We start from the raw sequence: 20,325 nt of genomic DNA, 5'->3' as shown, positions 1-20,325 counted from the left end.
ACAAACATTTACTTCTCTATGACAGTCGCACTTGAACTGAACTGTTAAAATTATGCCCAAGCTAGGTCACTTTCTGGCCATTCAAGGCTCCTTATGTCTAAACATCAGCTATTTTCCCATGTGGATTGCTTGGTTCACTGAGCTGTAGGGATTCAAGTTTACTATGAGCTCTTTCTATAGCCAACTGGAGAAGTCTTTATGGACCTCATTTCCCTTATTAAGAATTGTTAGGTTAGGTAAATTAGCCCATAAATTTCTTTCAGATCCAAGAGGAGAATTATCTAGACCTGAAGGCTGGTAAGCAAAAGTTTTCCGTACCCACTCTTGGTCATAGCAGTGAGAAAGAAAACACAGATAAGATATATGGGGCATTCCCTTGGCATGTGCTGGCTCAGTATTTCACTGCACTTAAAGGCTAGTTCCAAAGTGCAAGATATATGCAACCTCTTGCAGTTATTTGAGTATATATTGGTGGGTCAGCCAACCTTACAAATAAATATCTACCTGATCTTAATACTTGCATTGTGACCTAGTTTGGAAAGTAATTTGACATTAAAGCCCTTGAGAGACAGATGCTTCTGCATGGTGACTTACAGGAGGCCCACCAGCTAGGTCCCGGTACATTGAGGCCTTGGTCTTGGACCCATCACAGTGCATGGGGTTGGAAGAAATGGGGAGGTGGGAGAGAATAGGAGAAAAAAGGGAGTCGGTTGAGTTTGTACCTAGAATTGGCCCACAGGGATCTTTTAACACAATTATATAGAGAGATCTAACATTGAAACATTTGCCATTTAGAAAATATAGTAAGTAGTGGTAATGAGGAGTCTTGAGTGAAGATATCTCATGGGTTATTATTTAACGTTTTGGCCCTACACTAGTCAAATAATAAACCCATAGTAGACAACTGAAGCCATTTATATGGGCAGAGAGGTTCCTAATCTACTTGTTTCTTCAGTCATTCTTTAAATTTCTAAGAAAATTCTTTTGTTTTTCTTCTTTGACTCAAACTATTCTATCCCATTGCAGTCAGTTCGAATTGGTTACTCCTCATTTGTTGATCTCCTTCTACTCTCAACTTCAGAGAAACTATCTGCCTCTTACATCTTATTACTTACTCTTATGCTGTGTTGCAGTGCTGTGTCATTGAGCCCTTCATCTATGGCTAATGTGACTGAGGAATGCACTTTTAATCTCATTTAGTTTTAGTTCATTCAAATTTATATTTAGATATCCACATTTGGCTAGTGGCTACCATATTGGACAGCACAACTGTTGTATTATGAAATCTTTCACTACGTATTTCCTGTCATCCCTCCTCAATGCAAAGGTCAAGCATTACATTTTTATACTTCTTTTAAATTCCCACAACTCTTAGCACAGGGTTATTTATATGTCGTATATATAGGCACTTGATGATTATGCATGTATTTTAAAAGATCAGAAGGAAAGAATTACCTTTAAATGTAGAGATGGGAACTCTTAATTTTAGAGCTGCCAAACTCTGAACTATGTAACTGTCCCTTTACTCTCCTATTGATATAAACATTTTTTATTTAGTGTCTTCTCTATCTATTGTTTCAGATACTGGGCTAGACTCTGGGGATATAACCATATGCAAGATGGTTAGGATCTCTGTCCTCCATAGACCTTGCCATTAGTAAGGGGAATAGAAATTAATTGAACAGTTGTTGGTTAAGTCCTAAGTGGTGCTGGTTAAAAATATCCAGTGTACAGTAGGACCTAATCCAGACAGGTCTGAGAAGGTCACACTAAGACCTGTGTCAAAATAGGTAAATCAGCTATGATTGACGTGGGTACACATATAACTTTTAGAGAACTTCTTTTTATTTTTATCACTTCCCAAATCAAAGTTATTTCGAACACTATAGTCAAAATTATAGATATTGGCCTCATGACTTCTTCTACAAAAAAAATTCTAATCAATGCCACCCCTTTAGAAAACAATATGCAATACATCAGTAATTTTAAATATTAACATTCTTTGACTTAGCAATTCTATTTCTAAAAGTCTAGCATAAGGTAGTAATCCTACATATTGAGGGGAGAAAAACCTTATGAACAAATATATCCATTTCGATGCTTTATATAATTGTGAAAATTAGAGGCAACCTGAATATTTAGTAATAAGGATTTAGTTAAGTAATCTATGGTACATTTTTACAAACTTCTATGCAGCTACTAAGAGTGATGATTATGAAAAGCATGATGTTAGGAAAAACATAATGCTCATATAAAAGTTAGTTTTTAAGAAAAGCAGTACATAAAAACTTTAAACATAGTTTGATTACAATCTTACAATAATCTTTTGTTTCATAAAAGGAAATGAGAGAAAAGCCCCCCCCCAAAAAAAATTCCATAGTAAAAAAGACTAGCTGAAGAGGAATACACAAGTATGGATTATAAAGTTTCCTCCATGTTTACACTCATAAACTTACTCTAAAGCACAGAGGAAATTGCTGTTGGTCTTTGTAACTTATTAGTTTCTTCTGGCTGCTTCAACAAATTACCACAAGTGTGGTGGCTTCAAACATCAAAAATTTATTCTTTCACAGTTCTGGATGCCCTAAATCCCCAAATCATTATCACTGGCAGAAATAAAGGTGTTGGTATGGCCATATGCTCTCTGTAGGCTCTAGGGGACAGTCCTCGTACATTCCTTGCCTAGTAGCTTCTGATGGTACCAGTGTCCCTTGGTTGAGGCCTCATCACTCCCATCTTTGCTTCTATTGTCATGCTGCCTTCTCCTCTTCTGTAGTGTCAATTTTTTCTCTGCTTCTCTCTTATAAGGACACCTATGTTATGTTTAGGGCCTATCCAGATAGTTCAGGATAATATCCCATCTCAAAATCCTGAATTTAATCGTGTATGCGGTCTGATTTTGCCTTACAAAGTCATGTTCCAGGGATTAGGCTGTGTATATCTTTTGAGGGATCATTATTCAGCCTACCATAGATTATAGCAATGGTTCTGGCCAGACACACATTAATCCATTTTTTTAGCATACAGAAATTGATTGATAATGAGGGAATTTTAGGACTTTGTTCTGGGAAATAATTTTGAGCAGGAAGACTGTCTGGTGTTTGGCAAATCATATCATGCAAGTTATCTCTAATTATACTTAGGCGTAAGGGAAATCTTCTGTGTTTATTTATATTCTCTCACTTTAGATTTAAGAATTCAAAAATTTCAGGTATCAGTATATGGGGAAATGAGAACCCAGAATTCACTAGGTAGATTTTAAATGTAGTCCATATTAGTTCATTCATGTGTCCTGTGGGCCACACTCAGTTCTGAGTCCTGGAAAACCAACTTCCCACTTCATCCTCATTGACTCCCCCAATCCCTCAGGGAGAATCAGTGACTCCCAGGTTAGTTCTCTGCAGTGCCTTGTATAAACCCCCGATCTCCCTGACCACACTGGTACTTGTTCCATTATTCCATCCTTGTCACTAAACTGGGACTCCTCAAGGACAGAAACTATCTCAGTTCCTTGGATTCTTGCCACCTGGCAGCATAAATGTAGATGTTAAAATGTTGGATGGTGCTTCCCAAGACTGACTTTAGACAAAGCATCCTTGTTATGTCACTACTTTTGTGGACTTCCTATTGGTCCTTCTTTTTTCATGCCGCAGTGCTCTCTATCTCATCTTTTCTCTTCCCTAGACAGCTGCTCTGTCCTCTTCCTGTGGAATGTCTACTGTGTTCTTTCCCTCTCAGGTGCTTCTTCTTTTTTTCTCATCTATTTCCTGGAATCTTTGGTTGACACAGAACAAAGATGTGACTCACCATAGACTATCTATAGTCCTTAAGAGCTGTTTGGGGAAATATTTCTGAAGAGGAACTACTTTTGAAAAACTATTACTTACTTCCTCATGACTGCCAAGCTCTTTGGACCTCTTCTGAGTAGAGATAATAATTAAGGTCCATCCCACAATTCCCTGGATACACAGAGAACCACCTTAGACCAGGCAAGTAGATCCCTTGTCCCAGATCCCAGGCCTCAGGAGCCCTTGCACTTTGAAGTGCCTGCCTCAAAATTTTCTAAAATTGGGATGCTTCAAGTCCAGACTGAGACCATATGGGTCAAATCCCCATTTTTCCCCTTCAGAGCCCTCTCTGATCCTCTACCCATTGTGTGGTGTTGGACTGATACCCTGAGAAGCTCTGGGTCCAGAGGGTGGCCTTGTGGATGAATTATTTCTGCTGGCCAGGACAATATTTCTCTTGTGGGATGGTAGGGAGACTGGGTCTCAAGAATGGTACTGATACAATGATTTTGGGTAACTTTCACTCATGTCAGACACAGGACAAATTTGGGGCTCTGGACCAGGACAGTTCACTGCCTACCTTTGGGTTTGAGCTGGGTGTGTACCCATGTGCTGGGTGTGTGGCTGTCATTTATATGTGTTCTGGCTATGACGCCACCTCTGATCTATAGCACTCTTGAGTGGGGCAGGAAGCAGGTTTGCTTTACCCTGTGCATCCCTCCACTGGCATACAGGGCAGTCACCTACCTATCTTCAGGCTCCATGCTACACGGTGTTTGGCAGTCTTCTGGGGATGGCCATACCTGTCTTTTCTGAGGGCTTTAGAGATTTTGCTCTGAAACCTCAATGGGCCATTTAGATTTATGTCCTCTTTTACCTGTGATCAATATGACACGCTGTCCTGTTGATCTTAAGCCATGCAGAAGAAAGGATGAATATTCTTTGTGCAAATGAGACTGATCATCTCATTCTGTGTACTGGCCTCTTACCCATACTCCCTGTTGGTGGTAGGGGTACAGTCAACATTGAAAGAAATCACATTCTAGAATAAAATGACTTTAGCCAAGAGAGTTCAAGAAAAAACATGGTTGGATTTCCATTGATCTATGTTTGTGCTATAGAATTTCAAAAAATAAATTTAACATGATCAGAAAAAAATTATTATTTACATTTTCCTGCATTCTTTGGATAAGACTTGCATTTGGTCATCACCAGGGAAACCCAATAATGACCTTTGAGGGAGTATTGTAAGCTTGTACTCATGGATAGCATGATGATGATGCAGTGTCATGAGCAATCATGTAAACAGCATTGCATCATGATACTGAGAAACTGCAGAGGCTAGAAGATATGTGCTGTATCAATAGAAACAGGTTCCAAATGGCCATGACCCTGGGATTTCTTTGGGGGGGTGGGGGAAGAGGGATATGAAATTAGCCAAGAACTGCACATTTAATGATAAAGGACACCAAGAGATGTTTCCTAAACCTGAGATGGTGTCTGAACCTTATGAAAAATCTTTACGTACACCAATTGAACAATAAACGAATGCTTAAATATCTCTGCTCTGTCCACTCTGCTTAATCTTTATCAATTAACCACTGTATTTTGCATGGGCTTATACATGTAAAAATTACATCACTTACATAGTCAAGTGCCCCACACAAAAAGATATTTTTGCAAGACACAGCACACTCTAGAGGTGGCCCTGGAGATTTGAAACAAAACAAAACAGAAAAACCTTCATCTTTTTAATGTCAATATTTCTGAGGAGTTATCACTTATTGCCTCTATGGCATTTCTTGAAGAACTTAGAGAATGTGGCCATTGGATAAACCAGGGGGTTAACATCAGAGGACAGGAAAGGACAGGACAGGAGTTGAGGAAAGCAGCAGTGAGAATTAGGACAGAGATGAGTTACCAGTGATGGCAGCAACATGTGAAAGTTCCTCAGAAGTAGTTAGCAGAAAGAGCAACAAAGTGTTCAAAGGAAGCACAGGAAAATAAAGGGCAATGGAAAGAACGAAGATTATACTAGAAAGTATGTAGGCTAAGCTGCTGTGACAAAGACACTCCAAAACATGTAGGTTTATGCAGAAGCTCATTTCTCTCTTCATGATAGTTCATAGGCAGGTGGTGCTACAGAGCTGGTAGGTATCCCTGTCATTCTTATCATGTGGGTTCTACCTATGGGTCTAAAATACCTGACCTAGTTCTTGCCATCTCCTAGCCAGTGGGATGGAGAAAAGGGACGAGGGGAGCTCGTGTCCCCTTGCTTAAAGGGTAAGATCTGTGGTGCACATCACATCCACTAACAACACATTTGGCCCGAATTTTGAGAAATAGCTATGCCTAAATGCAAAGAAATCTTGTCATTAGCTGAGTAGCTGTGAGCCCAGCTAAAAAATCTATTACCATTAAAGGAGGGGAGAATTGATTTGGGTGATAACTCTTCCTTTCTGATAAAGGTAAATAGAGGCAATCAATGTTTTACATTAGGCAAAATTAGTTGAGTAGACATAACTGAGACTGGGAAGTGAAAAATTGTAGATAAGAATCACTCTCTCCTAGTTAAAACTGTGCCCTTGCTCAAAGAATCATAAGTTTTGGAGTTATTACATAATATCAAGAGATTGTATTCTTCCTTGATTTCTTGAATTGGCATCTTCTTTCCTTTCACTGTACCAAACTCTTTACTCTCCATGTATACAAAATTCACATATCCTTCAAGAATTCTCTTCCCCAATGGTTTCTTTCTATAATATAAATTTTATATTATTTTCTTCCAGACTATCTAGCTCTTGTTGAAAGTGCCATTTCTTTTAAAATTAATTCTGTCTTGTATAGTTTTCAAAAAATATCCCAGGCATCTAATCTTTGCTCCTTCCTCAAATGCTATAACTTTCCTGAGGGCAGAAGTTCTCTCAAACTTCTTTTGGATTCCCAGTAAAGTCTAGCTTAGTGCCGGAGAGAAAGTAGGGGCTCAATAGACAGTTTTCATTTCCCTTTCTTGCACAAAAATAGACATGGAAACTTCAGGGAGTTTATTCACCAAAGATCTGAGATACCAAAGCTAACCTATCAAGCTCAGATAGGTGATAAATGCAACAGATTTAAGAATTCAAAGATCACATGGGGTTCCATCATAAACATGTATTACTGTTGAAGGAAGGATGGTTTTTTGTTTACAAATCTTGCGTTTTGTAGAAACTTTATTGTAGTTGCAAGGAGAGCTTTGTTTTTACGCCAAGTGTGAAACTCTCTGACTATGAGAGATAATGATAGGTTTTTAGTGCTGAATATAGATTACTTCTATGTATCTAGAATCTAAATAACCAGGAAGCTCAACCAACTAGAAAACAAAACAAAACCGAACAGGTAAAAGACTTATTTTAAAAAGTAAACTGCCAATAGATGGCAGGATTGGCTTTATACCATCTGTCTATCTATTTTGTTTTTCTAGACTAAATATGTATGTATTCCTAGCAATTATTATTAATGTAACATAGATTTCTATCAGATTTCATAACTGATGTTTTAGAAAATAATATTAGATTGTTTTAAGGGGCTTAATTAATGATCTTTAATTGAGAAAAATATAAAATCATGGAAATTAGGATAAAATGTTCTTTTCAGTGTAATTATTGAAATGATTTCTCATTCTTAGAAATTCCCAGTTATGCAAGATGGATCATAATCACAGAGTTCTTCCTCTTGGCCCGTAATTGCCATTAAAATCCAGTCTCTGATTTAAGTAATTTGCTAGTTATCAAAATAATGTCAAAAGACTGGGCAAAGGGGATATATATACTAAGGCAGATGAACATATTTCAACTGTATTTTTTAGTTTGTATGAAATATTCCAGAAATAAAGTGAAATAATGCTTAATATGCAAAAGTTACTTGATCTTTGTAAATTTTGGCTTGCAAATTAATTATGCTCCAGTTTTAATTAATTATGTGCCTTGTTTCTGTTGGGATAAAGTTATTTAAAATCTAAATCTTAAAAATAATTATTTACATAAAGTATTAAATTTACTTTAAATATGCAATGTAAATTGCAAAATAAATGTATCCCAAAATATTTCATATAATGGTACTGATAAAAGACTAGAGAATTATATTTGATGAATCCAACTTTCCAACTATGCATCTAATTTTTTAACCCTGTGTAGTGTTTAAGATCCACTCGTATGTGTAGTTCCAAATTTTGAACGATTTTTTTCCCTGTCTAAAGGACCAGAACCTTAGAAAGCTTCAAAACAGTTCAAATATATGGAGATTTATTGGGCTATTATCAAATTCCATCAAAGTAGGTCATTATAATAATAATAGTTATTATTATTATTATGGTTTTCTAATCTGTATCTTTCTCTGCTCCTTTTTTTAAAAATAGGATAAAGTCAGTCTTACAAACTGAATTCTATCAAAATCCGTGTATGAAATATATGATTGTGCTGTATGAATAACATTCTGTTTATTGTATCAGGAAGCATTGTGCAATTTTAAATTAATTATAGATGAATTCCAAGTGGTATGATATTGTGGCTTAAGTAATCTTAAAACTGAAAAGTGATCAGTTAAATAAATAAAATGGTCCCTACTGCAAAGCAAAAAACTAAAGAGTTTCTCTGACAGTCACAGGATGTGAATCTGATTATTTTTCTGTGCATATTTGATAGACACTGCTGATATGGGCTGGAAGTTGCCAGAGTATCTATTATCTACTGTATTAGATCCAAATTATATGTTGTATCATTTTATCACTATGTTCATTACATTGCTGGAAACAATGTAATTGTGTCCTGATAAAATATAAAAATGACTATTTCTTTTCAACTGGAACACATTTAGGTTTGTTTTTATTTTACTATTGATTTCCAAGAGTTCCAAGTAATACCTTTCTGACACAGGGTATACAGTTTTGCACAGATTTTCATAGTGTGCCACAATGTCATAGTTCCATCAAAGGCACTAGACTCTGAAAATATTATCTAAAGTGTTTTTGTTTTCCATTACTGTATAAGATTAATTGAATAGAGCATTCTGATGGTGCTGTGACTATAGTAATCAGATTGAAATTGATATGATCAATTCTGGACTTAGTTCTTGAGGGAGGAGATATCTGTCAATAGAAATATTGAAAAGTGACCCTAATTTTTGTTCTTTTAGGTTCAGATAAATTCAGGAGGTTATTTGACCTTTGTACTACTCCTATCCATGGGAGAAGATACTCATAAAGTATCATAAATAGAATTTTACCTTTAATGCAAAGGCAGAGTTAATAGAGACACTATTTTAAATAAATAAAATTACCTTTGAACCTTATTTGGCTGCCTTGTGGGGTGTGTATATGTATGTGTGTTTTCAAGTAAGTCTTTCCAAAACTTGAGGTGTTTTGTTTTATATGTTTCTATTAAAGATACCAATTGTTCAAGAATACCCCTTTCCACACAGAAGAATGGAAAATATTAAATAGAAGTTCTCCAGGAGCAACAAAAAGGCTGCCTGCAAGCATTGCATGAATCACTGTCTCCACCTAGTGCTGGCTTTCAAGAATTAGGATTCCAGAGATCTTACTATGCTGTGAAGTTCTAATTTATGTTAAGCACATGTACTGTCATTATAGCTGGGTCTCCTAGTGCCATTGCAGCTGGGTCTGTCAGCTCTTCATTTATAAAGCAGGTCTACATTATTAAGAGGTCTATTGCTTTTAAATAAAAGCTCATGCTGTGCCAGAACTCTTCAGTCTAATGGCATTTGCTCTATGTGAATGTTATTAACAGTGTAAGTTGAACTTGACCAGCTCAATTTAAAGACACCTTGATGGGCTAAAGTTATGTAGGCACTGCAACCAGAGGATGAATCTTTTTCCTTTCTTGAAAAACTTTATAAGTAAACTAAAAAGTGATTTTACATCTATACATGCGTACATGTATAAATGATAACTACATTATGTACATATAATTAAAGTTCTAGTTTTGAATCTCTACACTTGAAGATTAAATCCTGTCCTGACAACCAACTTCTTGTCTGAGAGATTATTTAGATTTAACTTAGACTGTTTTATGGCATGATACCCTATCTGATCATATTGTCAGCTAGAGATTTAAATTGTCCCCCACCCTGTCTTTTGGTGTATTAATTCTAGTTTCCTGGTAAACAGTAGCCTGGGAAATTTTATATGCTAAGATTTTATTAGAAGGTGCAGTCACAGGCCAGCAAAAGTGAAAAAAAAAAAAAAACAATGGAAGTGGAGCAGGGAGGTGGTAAGTAAAGTACCAGGAAACTTGTTGTGGATTTGCCATAAGTTTCATAAGTAAATGGGATACCTGCTATCCAGGCTTGTAGAACCCACATATTTTAGTAAGGAAGGGAAAGGTATTTATTTATTGATTGTCTCTGGGTTCTCATTAGTCAAAGTTTGCCCTCGGAGATGTCGACTCCCCCTCACTTCTGAGTTATATTACTGATCCCTCCAGGAACTTTTAGGCAGTCGCTGGGAAAGCCAGACCCTATACCCCATGGGCACTGTTTCTTCTGAGCTCTGAAGTAGTGGAAGGACTGGTCAACCCTAGGAAATGGAGCCACTCTGCCTCCTGATTCATGGGTGTGAAGCAGGCTGGTGCTCTCTCTGGGAGTGGATGAGAGAGCTGGTGCTGGTAGAAGATGAAGTAACCATAGTGGTAGCCTAGGATCTCCACTGAACATATGAACAGGGAGGCAGATGGGGCTGAGTGAATTTCAAGAGGCCCAGTACAATCCATCTCATATGCCACCCAGGTCCACTTGCACATCTAATGATGTCCAGATTTCATATGAGAACAAGATGCCCTCAATTCTGCCTCAAGAGGGGACTTCAATGTGACCATCTACTGCATTTTCCTAAGATAACTCAGAAAGGCTTAACAAATCAAGCATCAATCCTCACTGCTGCAGTTGGTCCTAAGACTCTAATTGATAGGCACCAACTCCCTCCTTCTCTATCCATTCTAGGTTTCTCTTACTCGTGGCCAGTTCTAGTTACTTTACCCAGGACCTTATCCTTGAGAGGTGTCAGCTCTTAATTTCTTGCCCTTGCCAGACTGTGACTGCTGCAATTGCCCGTTTGCTCTTTTCACTGGACATAGAAGCACTGAGATACCCCTAAGGTCCTTGGGCTTCAGATCTTTACCTTCACTGTGTAGGATCAAACTTCAGTCCTTACGGTAATCAAGATCAATTCTCCAATCAGTAGAGTAACTCCTTTATTGGCCTGCTGATCTAATGGCATGAGGAACCCAAAGTGTCCAGGTAAAGCTTCTTAGGTCAGTGGAAGACTAAACACTAAAGCTTCCTTATGTTAGTGGAAGACTTATTGAACCCCCTGGCAGAAGTATTCCTACAATGAAAATCAATACTCTAACCTAGTAAAACCTGAGGTTTTGTAAACAGGAACACAATCTCTGAAGTGGGTCACTGGAAGTGATGGCAATAATGGCCAATCTTTCCTCTACCATTGGTTTCTCATCCCCCACATTTTAGCTATTGAGGACACAACACCATATATTGCTGGGGTCACTGCATACATTGACCCTTTAGGATAGCCCTCTCACCCTGCAGTGTTTCCCCAAGCTGGAGCCTCAGTTCACACTTCAAGGCCCCTCCTTCATTCTATCAACCCAGCACTTCTGGGTGATAGTGTATGATATAAGACAGGTAAGTCCTGTGGTTCACTGTTGCACCTCCTTTGCCATTAAATGGGTCCCTTAGTCTCAGGCAATGTTGTGTATGATATCAGGTCAATGGATAAACATTCTGACGGGAACACTATGGACATCCTGTCCACTTGGTTGTTGAGAACCTCTTCCATGATGGATGCTCTCTGCAGGGCGTTAACATAAGAAATAAAAATCCACATGCTATGTGCCTTCCCCCTATCCACACACTTTTTCTCAAAAGTTCACATCCCTAGTCTTTCAGATTCTTCTTCTTGTTCAACAGGCCAAACCATTAATCACTGTCCATGAATCAATCAACCACACCTCTGGTTATCTATTGCTTTCTACAAAGTGGATGACCAAGAGTTCCACTCACAGCTCAATCTAACAGGGCAAATTCTTTTTACCACTGTCTTCAGAGTCATACTCAAGTGGTACTCTAATGTAGCAGTAGTCTACTCTGATCAGTGCTAACATATCACACTGACCTCTTTGCAAGCCTGGCATTGTGAACCAGGCTTGAGTCCTTCTGCCATTTGTCAAATGGTTGTAGAGAAACCCCCTTGAGGCTATAGGTGTAAGTTAAAGGACAGGAATCAGGGCAAGAGACTCATGCCCTCTGGATTTGCTTGATCCTAATCCTAAAAGTACCACTTCCATTGTACAATAGAGTGTAGCTGCATCTGTCTTACCATATGTCATGAAGGATCTGATTGCACCCATCTCATGATGGGTGGCTCAGTTTTCTTAGTCACTTCATGATGCTTGTTTTAGTTCTCAGTCTCAAAAACAGTTTTTCATTATACCAGGAATTGTTTTTCAAAAACAGAACTGTTTTTCTGTTGCAGGGAACATGGTCTCGCCTAAGAATCTTAGGGTTCACACTGCACTTCTCCTATTTGGCTTACCAGAGACTTAACACGGCATTCTTATCATCTCAGATACCTTTAGTGCCGCTGGATCTGCTATGTGATATCACCCAGGTGTACAGAGAAGCTTGTACCATAGCACGTTTCAGATACCTCTCATGTCCTCAATTCCTGTTGAAATTAGCAGCCTTCTGGATTATCTGGTAAATGGGTCAGAGCAGTATTTTGAAGTTCAATATTTATGTTGTCTCCAAGCCCCCAAAAGGCTTAGCAATGCTGTGCTTTTTTCTTTGTTGTATGATGTACAAGATGCATCTTGTCCTTTATCATAGAATAATATCCCTGCATGCATCAAATCAACAAGCATCTATCTGACCTCCATTGATATATCAGGCCCTGGTGGATTTTCAGAGGATTTATTTCCTACCCTCTGGCACACAAGAGGAGACTAACAATTTTAGCTACTAACATGGGTGAAAACCAGGAGAATGTGGTTCCATGGAAGTCAAATAAAATCAAGTAAAGACAACGTTTAAGGAGGAGGAAATGATCATTTATCAGACACTGTTGTTAGTTCAGGTATGTCTTAAGAAATGGCCTTTGGCTTTGGTGACATGAGAACCCTGATTAGGCAGTTTCATTGCAGTTTCAGAGACAAAGATCTAATTGGAACTTCTTTAAGAGAGGAGAAGAGGAGATGTGTCTTTTAAAGAATTTGCTGTAAAGGAACCTAAAGAAATATGATAATAACCAGAGGTAGATGTGGAATGTAGGAAGGTTAGGAGGGTTTTTTGTTTGTTTGTTTTTGTCTTCAAGATGTCAGATTGTCAGACATTATACAGATGGGATGACCCAAAAGGGAAGGAAAATTAATAGTGCAGGGCAGGAACAAAGTCCTAGATGAGAGAGGTTTAGGATCTAGGGCATGAGCAGAAGTGTTGGCCTTGGCTCAGAGCAGAGACAGCTTTACTGTAGCCGAACGGCAGGTGGATATCTGGCTGCAGAGGCAGGGAGCTGGCTGGATTTGCTGGTGGGAGGATAAAGAAAGTCTTTTCTGACCACTTCTGTTTTCTCAGTGAAATAAGAAGGTCTACAGCAGACATTGACAGTCAGGCAGCAAGGAGTGAGAGATTTAATGAGAAGGAAGTGGTGTGCCCCTCAGAGAGCTGCAGTCAATGTGCAGAAGGATGCAGTGACAGGATGGCCCAGCAGTCCTAAGGGCTCACTTGAGGTTTTTTGTTGTAAATTTGAAATAGTAACCATCAGTACTATCAGATGTGATATTCTCTTTTTATAACAGATATTGTGTAATGACTTCTTTACTATCCTAAAATAAAATTCATAGCTAAGATAACCTACCCACCAATATAAGTTTTAAAGAAGTGTCTGACCAGTAATAATAATGGTAAGGAAAAAAAACCTTTAAAATGAAAGTAGTATGTATTTCAATACAGTCTCAGCACAGCTATACTAGACAGCATTATTAAGTTTGCAGATTCTTGATCCTATTCATAGAGTCACCTGAATGTGTGAACTACAAATACCAAGGGACACAACTGTATTATATTGGTGACTCAGATACCATGAATGGTAGGGCCATTAGTGATGTGATTTTTCCAAGAGTGAATGACATGAAAAAAACTCAAACATATCTTTCCTCCTTGAGATATTGAAGGGATTTGAATTCCTAGAAAACTCAGTGTATATTAAAATTGTGTAAAAATACTTTGTGTTTTTTGTAAGATATAGTTTGGTTTTAGGTTCAGATAAATAGATTTTCATCTACGTGAATGCTCAGAGGGAAATTTGAAGGTCTGTGGGTTGCAGGACAAACTTTCCCATACTTTGAAGAACATTTGGTATTCTTGGTACTCTGCCAATTATATGACAGTAGTGTCCTCTGATCATTGTGACAACCAAAAATGTAATATACACTGCTTCCCACCCTCATTGTGCTCTCTTGATTTGTAAGGATTCCATCCATGATTTTTTGCATGTTTTTCTCCAACCACTGTTCAATTGTTGAGGAAGAGACTTTGAATAAGTAGAGAATTGGACTCAAATAGGTAATTGGTATATATATATACACATACACACACACACATATATATATACACACACACACACACACATATATACATATTATATATATATATATATTTTTAAGTGAGTGCAAAGAAGGAAGAGAAAGACAATGGACTGAGGATGGGACAAGAGAGTGGTTATAATGCTGGATCATGAGTCTTAGCTGAGTACAAAGAGAAGAGCTTACCTGGCAGGGAGGTTAGGAGTATGAAAAGCTAATAGATTGAATGGATTGGAGTATCTGGTACAGTTGAGGAATTGGGAGGCACTGAGAATCCAGGGTGAATTTTCTACTTAAATATTTAAAAGATGTTGAATGATTACAAGAGCAGAGGTGGCGAGAACAACCAAGATGGTAAACTCCCTAATAAATTAGAAGGGAGGATATAGGAGAACTGATAGGAATGCAACAAAGAAGTGTGGCAGGTGTTGTAGTCTATTGACATGTGCTTCAAAGCAACTGGTGATCTTTGGCAATAGATAGAGTAACAATAATCTCTGGAAGTGGCTATGAGGAGCAAGAAAGAGAGTTTTCACACCTCCAGGCCCAGAAGAACTTGACATGTGGATGATAAAACTACAGCAAGAGGGGTTTTCAAAAGAAGCAGGTCCTTGGAGATAGTCAGGTATTCAAAAAAATAAAATAAAATTGATGTTACCATAAAATATGTGTGTTGGTATTACTTTCAGTTGCAACAGCAGGAGCTTAACACCTTCTGAAGTTGTTCACTAATATTCTGATAGCTCAACTACGTTGCCTGATGAATGAACTTTCCATTTCTCTTTAGGCTTTATTTCAAGTTATTAGGTATTTATTGTCTGGTATGTCGCTAACACTCTAGGAGACATTGTGAGAAAACAAAACATGTAAAAAGCATCACTCGGATAATGAGTGCATGATTTCACTGAGAAAGGAAGAGACGTACAACACAGAAATATAACTTATCACCACCACTTTGGCTTCTGAAAGCCCTCAACTTGGTTCCTCCTTGTTTTATGTTGGTAAGAAGTAGGTCTTTCCTGATACCACCACCCCTGGTGTCTGGGTCCCATAAATTTCCAGCAAGCTAATGGGAAACCTGGATCATTGAACATAAGGTTGAGTACTATGGATGGTTCTGATGGGGCTGGGTGACCGTCCAGGCTAAGATGGCCATCATGTGTGCTAGAAAATTATGGGTGATGCACCACTCCTACATTCATATTCATTAATCCCTGGTGTACTATGTTAATAAATATCCATCATTTCATTTCGTAGTATTGAAATGGATATTGAATGATATCCATCATTTCGTTTCATAGTATTTCTTAGCTGTGGTGATTATTCTCATGTTGTAATGTTAAATTTTATTGGCTAATATTGATTTAGGAATTTTACATCTTTAATTGTAAGTAAAATCGCTGTATCTCTTCTTAAATGACTAGAGACTGACTTTATTATGAAGCTTATCTCCCCTTCATGCGATGAAGCAACTAGTTTTCTGTGTCTTTATGGTTTAGACTATTTTTTATAGCATGGAAATGATCTGTCCCTTGACCTTCAAAGTTATATGAGCAAGAGCATGTTTTCTGTTTCCTATATTCTACTTCAAATCTGAGTTTTCCCCAGAAATTTATTCATCAGAATTTTTCTATTTATTAATATATAAATGCATAATATACCTTACTTTTTATCTTCTCTATGTTAACTATTTTTCCATTTGATTTGTGTTGTATTTTTATTAATCTAGATTTATTTGTAAGAGACTTTATATCCTAATTTTTATTTCAAAAGCATTTTTTTAAACCATTCTACTGAGGCTCTATTTTCTAAATTATTTATTTCTACTTGAATCTTTATTATTTCCCTTCACCTACTTGTATTTTCCACAGGACAATTTTACACAAATTTTAAAATAAATCAAGTCGAATGCTTTATTAATTTCCCTTCTGTATTTAGATCTTTATAAATTAGCTATTAATATTATGAATTTAGTTTTGAATGTAATTTTAGATGTAGGCTATAAGCTTTCATATACTGTATATTGCTTTCCTTGCTCATGAAATATCTATTAATCGTGTTATTTTTCCCCCTATCTAGTGTAGTAGAATTTGAGGAGAAAGACTATTTTGTGTCTGTGTTTATTTAATTACAATGTGGTTGAAAATGTTAAATTTAAACTTGCATTTATATCTAATTTTATTCTATCCTTAGTCACAATATGTGGCTTGTTCAATTGTAATTTTAAAGCTGTATTAAAGTTTGTGAATATAAGGCAAATATTACAAATGTTCCATGAATTTTTGAGAAATATGTATTCTCTGTTAGCATGCTACAATTTGTATAAATAAATTTCCATATTTACATGTATTAGTTATAGCAGTCGGGTATTTTATGTCCTTATTTACTGCTTAAGAAAAATTTACTTTATAATCTGTTGGTTATGTAATAATGTTTCCCACAATAATTGTGTGTATGTTAGTTTCTCTTTGAATGTCTAAAGTTTTGCTTGATTTTTTTCCTGTTAATATTGTTATTTATGTCATTATTATAAAATGACTATGTTATTCTACTTTGCCTTTTGCCTCAAATTCCACTGTCTAGTATAATAATGCCAATTTTGCCTTAATTTAAGTATGTTTTCCCGATCTTAAAATTTTACTCTTTAATCTGTAAATTACTTGCATTTGTATCTCTTGTAAACAGAAGATTGTCAGACTTAGATTTTTAAATCAAACTAAGTCTGCCTGGCACATCGCAAGTACATAGTCAATGAATAAAATAAATATTTGAAGTAATACTTAAACTCAGTAAATTCCTTTTTATCTTTTGTCTTTTCTTTTGTTTTAGATGGGCCATAAAGCACGAAGGGACCAGTAAGCCATGCCAGTGGAAACATTCCAGAGTTGAAAATCCCTTATGGAACAAGCTTACCTACATGTGGCCAGTCCTTCCCAGCGGCCAACTTAATGAGGTTGTGTTGCGTAGTGTACGAAGTGGTGTTGGGACTTACTTTAAGGCCCTGTATGTGGTCAAGTTTTTGAAAATTTCTGTGCAGTTTTTGAATTGCAGTTGTTGAATGCAAGGAATCCAGCTTGCTAATTCTATTGTTATATCAATTAATTAGAAGGATGTGTTTAAGTCTTCCATTAGGGAGACAAATTTATTTCTTGTAAAATTTCTGTCAAATTTTATTTTATATATGTTGAAATTTAATTCTTAGGCACACACATCTTCAAAATATTATATCTCCCTGGTGAATTGAAATTTTCATTGTTATATAGAAACTCTCTCTAGCTCTGGTAAAAGTCTCAAATGAGACTAATACTAGTAGAAATATCCCAACTTTGCTCTGGTTATTTGCTTAGTATATCTTCGTCCCATCCTTTTACTTTTTGTGTCTGTATATTCTTCCCCAATAATCGGCTTATAGTTAATTTAAAAAACTTCTCTGACAATCTTTGTCTTTAACCTAGTTGGTCTTTTCTATTTTTTATAATTACAGGTATATATGGATTGTTATTTGCTTTCTATTTGTCCTGCCTTTTCTGTTTCTTTCCTCCCATTCTTCTGTTCTTTTAGATTGATTTTTTTTTTTTCTCGGTACATTTTTCTCATCTACTAGTTTGGAAATTAGGCCCTCTATTTCCACTTTTTATTACCCTGAACGTTTAGCCTGCATACATAAATGATCCACATCTAAAGTTAAGAAGTATATTTACTCTTCTCTCAAATAATCAAGGTTAGAATATTTTAACTTCGATCATATGATTTGTGATTTATATGCTAGTATTGTCATGTATTTTAATTTTATCTCAAAAATTTTTCATAAGATATCAACATTGTTGTGCATAGTCAGTGTGTATTTAGACTTACTCTACATTTTTGATATTTCTTGTTATGATTCCTTATTACTCAGTCCTACCTGGGGCTGCTTTTCTTCTGCCTAGTGTACCCTTCCTGTAGTGATTGGTAGCACACTCTTTCAGTTTTTACTTAGCTGGAAATGTCTTTATTTTGCTCCCATTTATGTGATGTATTTTTACTTAGCAAGCTGAAGATATCATCATGATTTCTACCTTCCGTTGCCGTTATAGAGAAGTCAGCTGTCATTTTAAATGTTATTCCTTTGAAGGTTATCTACCTTTTTTCTCTGCCTGCTTTTAATATCTTCTTTTTTCTTTTGGTATTCTACAGTTTCACCACAATAGATCTAAGACAGGATTTTTTTTTTTTAAATCCTGCTTCAGATTCTTTGGGGTTCTTGAATCTGTGGATTGGCATCTTGCATATTTCCTGGAAAATTATCACCTATCATGTCTTCAAATATTTTCTCTCCTGTATTTCCTCACTTCATTCTTTATAGAACTCTGACTAGGTGTATGCTAGAGCTTCTTGTTTTGACTTTTGTGTCTTTTAACCTCTTCCATATTTGCCATCTCTTTGTCTCTTTTTGATGCATTTTTGCATCATGTTATCAGACATTTTCTTCCAGATTATTAATTTTCTCTTCATCTTTGTCTAATGTCTTTCAAACTCAAGCAAAGGTCAGCCTGTGGTACATATTCTCAATGAAGATTATTTTTTTTTCTCCACATAGTAAATATGTTGGAGACATACTTGCAACTGTCTGGAGAGGTATTATTTCTGATTTGCCTTTTCAATGAAATTTAGCCTATTGTGATTCTTGTTTCATGAGGGGAGAGGGTCTCCTATTAGACTTTGTACCGTGGTTGGGCTGTACAGTTTGTCTCTTTAATCTTCCCCTTGCAAGACTATGGAAACAGAAGCTGAAGTTCATTGGGGTTTAGCAAATTCCTTCAAGATAAATGCCAGGTTCAGCATTCTATTTACCTCTCTGAGTCTCTAGTATGTCTTACTTTATTGCTAGGTCAATGATACATTATAAAAGATTTTTAAAAAATATTTTATTCTGACTTTTTAAATTTGAAGCAGAGGGTCAATCAACTCACCTATTTTATCAAATTTTCTGGTCTTCACCAAGTTTTTTCTTTCCCTTTAAATAATGATTCCCTGTGCCTCATCACTGATTGAATCAATGAGTCTCAGCACTTTTGGGAAAGGACAAATGAAGTCTGAAACCAAGAAGTCATTGCCCTAGTGATAATGCCCTTATATCGAGTGAAGCAACAGTCTAGAAAGCTGATTTTTATTGAAAGAAAAAGGAATTCTTCAAAATACAGGAGGCTGTGGGTTGGGCAACCTGGGCTAGTGGCTGGATGAATTAATGTGTGGTGAGACTCAGTGTTTGTAGCAGTGGTGAAAGCCAACATGAAGCCAAGGGTGGAGGGGTGGTGTGGAGAGACTAGTAGGCCCAGCATGAGCCAAGAAAAAAGACTGAATTGCACTGATTTTAAATTTTTTTCTGGAGGTTCAGGGAGGACAGAGGCTAAAACCCAGAGAGCAGGCAGGGTAACTTACACCTTAACTCGTGGTGAGCAGATGTCTGCAGGTTGTCCAATAGCCAGATAAGACAAAAGCCATTTCCTCTGAGGCATCTGAGGATCCAGACAGCCCAAGTAGCATGGTATATAAGTAAAAGTAATTCAATTAATTAATTGATTTAAATGAAAGTAATTATATTAGGGAACCTAAGTTAACTAGGTTCCTTTTAACATTTACCTTAAAAAAAATAGTATTTTTGCTGATGGTCTTGGATTTGACAACTGAATGATCTTAGAAATAAATATAGACTACTCCAAAGTTCTCTAGCCATTCAAACAGAACTTTTGAGTGGAGTGGGTAAGTGACTGTACCCCAACAAGATTCTGGACTTCATTTATAAACTGAAAGGAAAGGACAGACATTAAATCAGCCAAAGTCAGACAAATTGACCATGTATTTCAAAATGACTTAGTCTAAGGGTTCTGCCACTTCTTGAA

The 20,325-nt window shown here is 36.7% G+C and overlaps 1 protein-coding gene across 1 annotated transcript in view; it reads left to right on the top strand.

Annotated features, from left to right (window-relative positions):
- The window catches only part of DCDC1 (doublecortin domain containing 1), a 451,490-nt gene that overhangs the window by 361,922 nt on the left and 69,243 nt on the right, over positions 1–20,325 (top strand). The window contains exon 20 of the mRNA XM_063095688.1: positions 17,273–17,396. Coding sequence (XP_062951758.1) covers positions 17,273–17,396 — 124 coding nt within the window. The remainder of the gene's footprint in view (positions 1–17,272; positions 17,397–20,325) is intronic.

This window comes from Cynocephalus volans, chromosome 4 (genome assembly GCF_027409185.1).
Source record: "Cynocephalus volans isolate mCynVol1 chromosome 4, mCynVol1.pri, whole genome shotgun sequence".
NCBI classification, from domain to species: Eukaryota; Metazoa; Chordata; class Mammalia; order Dermoptera; family Cynocephalidae; genus Cynocephalus; species Cynocephalus volans.
This window is presented reverse-complemented; position numbering and strand designations above follow the sequence as displayed.